Source organism: Pyrus communis, chromosome 10 (assembly GCF_041283825.1).
Source record: "Pyrus communis isolate YQ-2024b chromosome 10, ASM4128382v1, whole genome shotgun sequence".
Classification (NCBI taxonomy): domain Eukaryota; kingdom Viridiplantae; phylum Streptophyta; class Magnoliopsida; order Rosales; family Rosaceae; genus Pyrus; species Pyrus communis.
In genome coordinates this window covers 7027144-7037810 of record NC_142574.1, presented here as the reverse complement: position 1 = coordinate 7037810, position 10667 = coordinate 7027144, and the positions used below count along the sequence as shown (strand labels likewise).

Below are 10667 nucleotides of genomic sequence, written 5' to 3'. Positions count from 1 at the left end.
AAAAAATTCCAACACAAAAGGCAAAATCTTTAAACTTTGAAGAGCTTCAAAGACCGAGATTCTCCTTCTCAAAGAAAAGCAAAAATTATTTCACCATTTCATACTACATGGCTCAAAGCAGTAAATCACACGAATGTGGCTCTGTAAAGACTACCCCAACTACAAGTATTCAAGCTTTAAAGCAAAACCCAGAACCTTTTCCACATTGCTTCTTCACGGAGCTACAGAAAACCCATGAACTAAAAACAAGAAGTGGGTCTTCAAATTTAGCAACAAAACTACAATAATCAAGGAACCTAGAAGAAATTTAACCACAAAACCAAGCACTATAATGAAAATATAACAACATGACTGACCCACAATCAAATCCAAAATTTTACAACAAAATCAAGCAGGACTCTCTCTTCTTCGTTGGAAATTAGAAGCATCAGCAACAAACAGGACTCTCTCTTCTTCGTTGGAAATTAGAAGCATCAGCAACAAAGGAGAGTTGCTACTCCCCTCTCCTCCTCCAAGCCTTTTTTTTCTTCTAATTTTCAATTCATAAATCCAAACTTCAATCCGTTTTTGTCTACCCGACCACCGATTCGAGCCCATCAACCCTCTCCCTCCTCTTCTCCCTCCTACTCTGGTTTGGATGCAAATCAGTTTTTCTCCAATTGCAGATTCAGATATTCCAGCGGAGGCCATTCCGTCTGAACATTAGCTCTCGACCATTCGGTTAGGGTCTGATAGGGATTGAGTGGGAATTCGAAGGATTATCTGATTTGGGGATTTAGGGTATTTGATGGTTGCTAGATCGTGGAGGGGAGGTGCGTTGAGAGAGAGGCGTTTCTGATTTATTGGATGTCGTCGTCATCGCAGTCGAAAATGGTTGAGGACGCTAGCAAGACGACGACGTTGAGTAGCTTCGAAAGGCGAGGACGAGAACAACCAAAAGGTTCGGGGGTCTCGGGGGTCTCGCTAGCTAAGACCGATTAGTGAGGCCTCCAATCATAGCGAGCGAAACTTAGTCCCACTTAAGTTGGTCCACACAAATAACAAACAAAAGATTGGACTAATTGTTAGTCCATTCTAGTCCAGTAAAACCTAATGAAGAGAAACAAACACACCCAATAAGTACTAGCCTTCTTATATTTCAACACACGTCCAACCACATATCTCTCTAACCTAACAATAAAAGGTTTAATTATAATTATAAGAAAAATAAAACTAATCCAAAAAGAAAAAACTCAAACAACCAAAAAACCACTCCACCCCAACCAATCCTCGACAGCCACTCTACTCAGTCATTGACTCTAACAACTAAAAGCTAAGGAACATATAGCTACAGCCTTCTGCCGCGTCTAGCTACATAAGTGTATTTGCAAAGGAACATAGCTATTGGCGATGCCGATGACTGGTGCAGGAAAAGATTTAAAACAACAAATACTTCTTTGCAAATTCATTCCTCGTAAGTAAACACGCAACGGTTCTTTACTTCCATTTCTTTTCTCCCTCTATTAATTTTCAAAACAACAAATACCCAAAAACAAGAGCAAGCAAATAGAAAAACACAAGGGGCAAGGAGAGTAAGAAAAAACAGAGAGATAAGTCATTTACAACATTCTAATGGAAGGTACATGGACGTGTGGGAGACGGTAGCTACAGAGGAAATGTATTCAGGCAGTGAGCAGATGGGATGGTTTCTCAAGCCGGAGTTTTCGTGAAATGTATCTCTCTTTTTTCTCCCACTGTTAAAATCGACTGTTTTTCCATATGGGGTTACAACAAGCAGCAACACATTAGAGGATCTTTTAGTTTCTCAAACCCAGTATCTTCATCAACAATACAGAAAGCTACAGAGGACATACTATGCGAGGCATTGAGAACCTGAACCGTGGGTCTGAGAAAAGCGGAAATTAAGGACACAGAAGATGGAGGTATCTGCTTCCCGGTTGGATCAAATTATTTTCCTATGCCCTCCGAAAGCCCATATCTGCAATAAACACGAAGCAAAGTCATATTTCATAATAAGCAATATGGCACTTTTTCTAATGAATGATGCATAGTAGACTGATTGAGAACTTAAAGAAGAAAACCAGCATATCTCCATGAATATCAGACTAAGAGATATAGGATAACTAGAACAAAGATAATTTAGTCCCGTGGTAGATTATGCACACAAGAATGCTTTTGCATGTTGAAGTGTCATAGGAAGGAGAGATTCTCTCGTGCAACCAAGATTTAGTCCTGTCCTAGTGGTGCCACCGTCCAATAAATGCTTGCCATGTGTTAAAAAAGTGCACTCACAGTCTAATTGTCTATTGACATGTCTTGAATTGGTGATATGAGCATAAAAAGGGTACTAACTTGTAACATAAACATCAAATTACACTGCCTTATTTTATATTCCTTTTCCTCTACTTTTATTTGCATTCATGATTGCAGAAAGAAACGCATTAAGAAGATAAATCAATGAATAATAGTAAAAATGATGTCTCCCATGCATGTTGCATGCAGTGGAATAACAGATACAGGGCCAAGGAAACAACCTTTAAATTTGTATCCCAACTTCCTGTACACAAGGCACTTCCATCAGCCGACAAACCCAAACAGCTAATTTGTGCCTCGTGTGAGGTTTGGAGGGATCCCAAGTTCAAAACCACCTGTCACAAAATGAGAGAGCAATTAGAGCCAATTCATCCATTTACAGGCGTTGCCATAAAATCCATGGCCACAAACCAATATTAATAAAATGATGGAACAAAATCAAAATGCAAGATTTACAGGACTCGTTTATGACTAGGCATTCTAAAAGTGTTACAATTGTATTCATGAAAATTTTGCACCATAACGTCTCATTTGGCAGGATTAATTTATGACTCTGACATTTTTATTTACAAAATATTGACATTTCTACGTTGCAGCATGGACAACCATAACCTCCCAAGGTGGGACCCAACAGCTACTCCTCCTTCCCCCCACCCTAGGTATTGAAGGAGGTTTACTAAACAAACTTTATTCCTCAAATTGCATGCAATGCTATAGATGTTATTTTGACATTATGATTGATCATGGTATAGGCAGGGCACATGGCAATAGACCTTACCAAGAAACCTTGACAATCCAAGATGCATTTTCTTGTTTTAAGAATAACTATCACAAATGAAAACCTTAACTGTATTTTCAACCAAGGAAGTGAGACTTATATCAAGATTATATCAAGTGCTAGAACCTATGAGAAACACAATCAAGGGAGAAAAAGAGCTCAGCTACGGAATTTCAAGTTACCCTGCTAAATGGAACCAGTTGGGTAGGATGACTTTACATTGTGAACAAGACATTCTGCTGTGTTTAGCTTAAAAACAAAACATTCATAAAATGCTTATATTTACAAGTCATATTTGAGAATAGAAAAAATAACTTATAAATCAAATGTATGTAAATGTGACGTACCACCCATGCAAGATGTTGCCAATAAACATGTTGAATCAAATGCTTATAGACCAAAACTAGAATCTAAAGTACAAGACAACATGATTGTACGGCATCAGCAGAATAACTTATTAAATACAAGAAGGGGGATCAATTGAAGATGCAAAAGCGTATTCATATTTGGTCGAATATGGCCAACTAAATTGGCTTTACCTTTGCCAACAAAGTATCCCATACATAGCAATCCCCATTTGTGTATCCAGCGAAGAGAAGCCTTCCTGATATTGAGAATGCAATTGTTTTCACAGGTGGCACATCATTATCACTGTGTGGCTGATGGTATACTTGGAGTTGGTGCCCAGTTCTAATGTCAAATAATCTGCAAGTTCCATCATCTGAGCCAGTTCCAAATCTATTTCCATCTGGAAAGAACTTTACCACATTAACATCCCCCTCATGACCATGAAATGTTCGCACTGCTCGACTTGCAACACGAGTGTCCCACAATCGAGCAGTTGTATCACAAGAACCAGAGACAAACAATCTTGAGTTGCTTTGATTGATGGATACACTGAAAGAATGCAAAACAATTTACTTAGAATTCCATGAGAAATAGTATCCTTTCGTAAACACTGAGGTTTGTGTGACAAATACAGTGCTCATGATGGAAAAGCAAAAGTAAAAGCAAACGGTAAAGGTACAGGAGGCAACATTAAGGATTAAGGAAGATTCTTTTAAACTCAAATACAGAACAGAAAACCATATATTGGGATAACTAAAAAAAGACATCACTTTCCAGTCAAAGTTAGGAATGAATGGCAAGCCTAGACACAATTTCTAACAGCATTCAGTATTTTAGAGCAAACAGTTCCATTACATCGTAAATTCATGGGCATGAATATGGACCAGACTTCCTGCCGGTATCCAACCGAGAACAGCTAAATCAAAGTATTTCAGCAGATGAATTAAAAGAACAAATTTTCATGAGCTATGGTTTACAAAAGTATCAAGTTTAATCACTATTGTTCAGTTAAAATACAAAATTCTTTATTTCTGCTTCACAATATGTAAGGGTAAAAAATAAAATTTGCAGGTGCTTATTGAACACGACCACCAGAACCAGATGCAATAAATGTTACACATACAGCCATTTAAAACGAGCCAGTATACCTCAGTACATCTGCAGTGTGTCGTCCAGACTGAAATTCACCTCCAAAAACTGAAGTCCTGAGTCCAGTAGTAATATCCCACAAAACACATGTATGATCTCCAGATCCAGTAATCAGGTGGGCGTCCTCATCTGGAACGTATTGACAGGAGGAAACATAACCCTTATGCCCATTAAGTGTTCTTGATACAGGTAGATTCCCATCCTTGTCGCACAGAGAATTCAGGTTGAAAATAGAGCAAGCACTATCAAGGCCACCACAAGCAACAGATTGACCAGTTGGTGAGAAAGCACAAGTCATGACCCATGCACAAGGTAATTTTATAGCATGAGTCTTCTGGCTTGTTAGTGCATTCCACACTATCAAACGACCGTCTTGAGATGCACTGACAATTCGATTCTTTTCAGAGGTCCAATCTAACGAATACACCTACAGCAGTCTCAGTGAGCATAAATCTTATAGAACCTTCTCATATTCAAACTGGCATCACAAATACTTTAACTAGACATAAACTGATTTGTAATTATTTGTAAGGGTGAAGAGTAACACAAATCTTGTTCTATTACTTCTTTTCCTCCATAATGTCAAAATGTGAATCAATTTAGTTCCTATATAATTTTGCATAGTTTTGTATATCCAATTTATTTTTTAATAAACCTCAAAACCACTGTGCTCTTTCTCCACTAATTTTCCATTGAACATTTTGTTAGCTACTCACCTCCCACAAACTCTATAGCAATTTAATCGCGGGTGGTAGCTCTCTTAGACCTGAAAGTTTCTTAGCTGGACAATTCTACCATTCTATACCCACAGTCTCAAAAGAAAATGAAAGAAGACATGGCTAGGCCGAGAGCCCCCGGACATGACTTATTTTCAAACAAATTATTGTTTTAGTTTTTTTTTTTTTTTTTGGAACTATGTAGGTGGATACAAATGTTCAGCTAAGAAATAGGATTTCTTTTATGGTGTCAGTAGGACTATCCTTTATATGATGTCAAATTTAAAATCTTCCACTTACTACAGGTCAATCTCCTAGTATTGATTGGGCTTGCTGCCTGAAATGCCACTACCTATTAATACTTTCGACCATTGTCTTGAATGCATTTAACTCCAATTACTGTGTTCTAGACATTTAACTTGGTCCATATTCCTAATCAACCTACCCATTTTTTTGGCTAGTTTGTAGATGCCTTTTCACGTCTTTTATACCTAACCTGCGATACGATTCGTGCCCTTTTTCTTTGGTATGATTTCACTCGCAAAAATTACTCACACTCTCCCGACTAGTCAAACCCAAAAATTACAATTTCACATATCCAAAACATAAAAGAAACTAGCTTTGTAATCTGAACAGCACGCTTCAAACAACCAATGCCCAACAATTCCACTAACCCATATGAATGTGCATTCGAAAGAACCGAAAGATGCTCACTTTTAAAAACAAAACATACCAGAGACCACACAGGCACAAAAACACACAGAATTACATGTGGGCAATCATACCTTCCCTGTATGACCTTGCAAGGTTCTGCAGCACACAAGATCGGTGGGGCCAAATGTGAGCGGAGTCTTCCCCTGAGACCTTGCATACCCAGCCACTGCAAAAATTCCACCAGCACAACCAATTAGATTTAAAACCCCCAAAAATTACAATCCAGTAGAATAATATTCAGTAATAATTAACAAACCAGCAAACCCACCACCGCCATACCATCAGTGTCGAGCAAGGAGGCGCGCTTCTGCTTCAACCGCTCTCTGAGCGAGTTGACGGTGTCGCTCGCCGCCACGTGGCGCTCTTTAAGCTCCGCAACTGACATTGCTCGGAATTCGAGCTCAGGATTCGGTCATGGAGCAGAAGTCGAAAGAGTCCTCCGGTTCAGAGCGAAATTAGGGTTTCCATTCCTGCTTCTGCAAATCCAACGGGAAGCTAAAACTCGCGAGGAAGGAAGGGAAGCTCTGAATGTACGTGTGTGAAAGGTGAAAAGGCGGAAGACGGTTGTTGGCTTCTGGTCTCGTGTCTGAACGAGTCTCTGGGACTTTGGCTGAGAGAGAGAGAGAGAGAGAGAGAGAGGGAGAGAGCCGTGTGACCTGTGAAGACGTTATGGGGCTTTGCGTGCGAGTCGTGAGGGTACAGGTGTAATTTCCACTGGCGGCTCCGGGTCCCGCGTTGGTCCACTTGGCAATTTTTCTTCGGAAGATGTTGTGGATGTGAAACACCGTGTCATGTGGAGTCATATGTCATAAACTCACATGCCACACGATTCATGTGAATGCTACAACTTTTGCTTAGATGCGAATTTGGGATTTGAACCCCAAAGTCCATCTAGTATAGCAACTTGTATAAAGTAGATTTATTGTTATTCACATTCCGCTTTGAATATAAATATAACAATTTGTATGAAACAGATTTATTATTATTCTCTTTTTTCGTTTAGATATAAATTTTTGAACTCAAAGTCCATTTAGTATGGCAATTTGTACGGAATCTATTTATTGTCATTATGTTCGATTCATAAATCTTTAAGTCTAAAATTATCTAGTATAGCAATTTTATGGAACAGATTTATTGTTATTAAAGCTTATTGTTCGAGTAATGTCATGTCTTGTGTTAAATTCTTTTTAAATTAACATGTTATTATTTTGTCAAACGTCACATCACAATTAATTTGTTTCTAATTATTTTATAAGGAAAACTAATGAAAAATTCAAAAAAAAATTTAGTTTTAATGAAAAATTACAAATAAATGTGTAGTGAGTGGTATCAAGGAAAGGTAAAAATGTGGATTTTCGTTAAAAGTGAACAATATCGGAAGTGTTTTGTTAAAACTCCCTATTTTATATTTTTATGTGTTGATTTCTCAAGGAGCGAGGGACCGGTTCAAACTTTATTTTTTTAATGGATTCTCTTTGTGGAGATCCGGATGATCAATCAATTGTGTCCGTTCATCATGCATCGTGCGGTCAATTTTCGTTAGATCCTATTTATATTTAATTTTTAAATAAATAATTTTTAATCACACGATGTACGATGAACGGACATAATTGATTGATCATTTGGATCTCCACAAATAGGATCCTATTCCTTTTTTAATTAGCACATTTTGTGAGCTCAAAATATGTGAATAGACACATTGGGTGACAATATCAATTTCACAAAATACATAAATGGAAATGAAAACTAGGCAATTGGAATGGAAATAAACTAATTAAATATAATACAAGTGGATGAACAATTTGTTTTTTTTTTATAAATAATAGTGTTAGTAAGTTAAATTGTTATTTGTTAGGAAGATGAGAACCAATGAATATGAAACTCGCACCATAGTGCATATGTATGATTATTTTTCACTACTGCAATGAAGAGTCATCTGTAGATGGATGGGCCCTTGAAAAAAAAAATTATTTTCTTATATTACGACATTGGTTGTACTGGGTGCCCAACACACTGACAAATCTCTCATTTGATGCAAACAATAGGATAATTTGAAGCAACGGTCCTGAATTCCTTCGCGAGTTACATGTTTGTCATTTAATTCGTTTTTAGTTCTTGCACTATTGGTCTTGCCATTAAATCTGTTATATTTTTTTGACTAAATATACGAGCAAATGAGGTGTTCTACCTCGTAAAAAAAAGTGAAATAAAATTGGTACAAGAAGTAAGGAGAGATGTCACTTAATATTTCGATCTAGTCGTATTTTTCACTTATAAGTGAAAGTTCTTAGATTCGATTTTCATCAAAAGCGAATTTGAACCACATTATTGCTCGACTTCTCACTTACTTACTAGAGATAATATTTTTTGTTCAAAAAAAAATATATCAAATAGTGGGTTTGTTGTTGTGGTGGTTGGGAAGTGGGGAGAAGGGGCCCGAGTGGTGGCAGCAGCATGGGTTTGGGAGTCGAATAGCTGTATGGGTTTGGATTTGAATGTCAATATGCATCAATTCATTCATACGATAGTACAATACTTGTTTAGAATATTTATTTTTGCATTTAAAGCCTTCAGTATCACTTGTATAAAAGGAAAAATAAACATAAAAATCATCCCAAATAGACCACAGATCATATACGTCTTTTTCCAAAGAAAATAAAATAGGGAATTTTAACGAAAAACCGACAGTATTGTTCACTTTAACGAAAAACCATATTTTTACACTGAAAAATCAATCCTGATACTATTCACTTTACCCTTTATTTTGTCCTTATCATTAAAACTCAAAATTTTCAAACATTTTTCATTAGTTTTCCTAATAAAATATAGTGGCATATAAGTGAAAGTGTAAAATGAAATAAAATGACAAAAAGTTCCATTGCCGGGAATCGAACCCGGGTCTCCTGGGTGAAAGCCAGATATCCTAACCGCTGGACGACAATGGATTACTTGCTCATTGGTCTCGCAATTTTTTTATTAAATATATTTTTACAAAGTAGTTCATAACCTGGGTTTTTTTTTCACTAAATCCGTCGACGAACTAGATCAATTATGTTGCCCAGAGTTAATAAGTATATATAGATGAACCAATTTTCAACCATAGGTGCAATGGCGGTTTACCATAGTAACTGAAAATAATAATACTTGTACATCTTGGTGCGGAATTCCTAATAATTGAGGATTTTAGCCCAATAATGATATCATTTATAAGATAGAAAATAAAATAAAAAATCAATCATAGGCATTGTTAACCTGTCAAATTAAGAAATGTTTAGCGTGACAATTAGAAATTTTGCAAGTGTTGGTTTGAATCTTCCTCTTCAACCTACTCCTTTTGAGTTCAAACTATCCCTCATTCCCCTAGTTTAGTTAAATTTAGGGTATATTAGCATATCATTTATCATTAAAAAAATAATATAAGTTTCTTTCATGACTAACTTCTTTTGGAAGTCGGACTCCATAATTTCATCCTTCAATGTAGCTTGAATTTAGTGAGTTATTCAATCTAATCCAATCCTAGACACCAAACATGAACAAAGTGTAATTGAATCAATTGTCTATGTATGATTTTCATTTCTACCTTTTGGTTGAAGGACGGTGAGGTCAACAAGAGAACTTTATAATTTTCTTCCTAGTTAGTTAGTAATTGCTTGTAGCATGTTTGTGATTGCTTATGTAATGGTTAAAAGTACATTTTGATAACTAACATCATTTTATTACTACGTTTAGCAAAAACAAGTTTTAGTGTTTCTGAGTTATACTAGCGCTTTCAAAGAAACACTTGTATGGTTCATTTGAAATTGCTTTTAAAATGATTTAAGGTGCTTTTGGTAAAATAGATTTTAGAATAACCATAAGATATGTGTTTTTTGCAAAAAAAACACTTGACTATTTTTCCAAGATCACTTGAATTTTTACTACGAATCTATTTTAAAAACATTTTTAATAAAAACGTTTTCAGTTATTTTAAAAATAGTTTTCAACGAAATATATTTTTATGTAAGGCATTAAAAAAATATATACTCCACTTCCCTGCCCCATCCCATGTTTTTTGAGCAATTGCTTCACAATGCAAAAGCAAATATGATACGTCCATCGATCAAAGGTTGGAATCTAGTTCCTATTGCTACTTGGGCTACCATTGCTGCTGACAATGCCAGGTGCCCATCAATTGAACAATAACAAAAATGTTGCCCACTCTCGTTAAAAATGATTGGAGAGAGGGAGAGCGCGCATAGCCACACAATCATTTCGGTTGAATAGGAGGGTAAAATTTTGGGGTTGTGGCAGCTGACAGTTGCTTAAAGATGTTAAAAAACGGTTGACGTTCACTCAAGCGCATAAACGATGGCAGTATAACTTTGGGATCGGGAATTGAAGTTTCATTGCATGTCGTGTGCTTCTTTCTTGTTCAGCAAGGAAAAAGATTGTTCTTTATGAAATTCAGCTCATGATCTCCTCCAACAAAGTAAAGTTTAAATACCGCTAAATAATTATCGGTTAGAGGTAAGCAACGCGACCGAAAAACATTACCACTAGGCAACTTCTAGTTCAATAAGGCACCCGCAAAGATTTCACTAGCCACATTGTTTGCTAAAGTCGGATGCAGTCTTCAACATGAACAAAGCTCTCACTCAATCCAATCAATA

At 36.6% G+C, this 10667-nt stretch overlaps 1 protein-coding gene and 1 non-coding gene across 2 annotated transcripts; both read right to left on the bottom strand.

Moving 5' to 3' along the window:
• Positions 1 to 1415: 1415 nt before the first annotated feature.
• Positions 1416 to 6701, bottom strand: LOC137729038 (guanine nucleotide-binding protein subunit beta). The gene is made up of 6 exons (XM_068467859.2): positions 6298 to 6701; positions 6090 to 6184; positions 4588 to 5015; positions 3631 to 3988; positions 2535 to 2648; positions 1416 to 1978 (listed from the first exon to the last, which is right to left on the bottom strand). Exons 1-6 carry the CDS (start codon positions 6401 to 6403, stop codon positions 1943 to 1945), a joined length of 1137 nt encoding a protein of 378 aa, XP_068323960.2. The 5' UTR covers positions 6404 to 6701; the 3' UTR covers positions 1416 to 1942.
• Positions 6702 to 8891: 2190 nt separating this feature from the next.
• On the bottom strand, positions 8892 to 8963 carry TRNAE-UUC (transfer RNA glutamic acid (anticodon UUC)). Its single transcript has one exon. It is a non-coding gene; the product is annotated as a tRNA-Glu (tRNA).
• Between the last annotated feature and the right edge of the window lie 1704 nt (positions 8964 to 10667).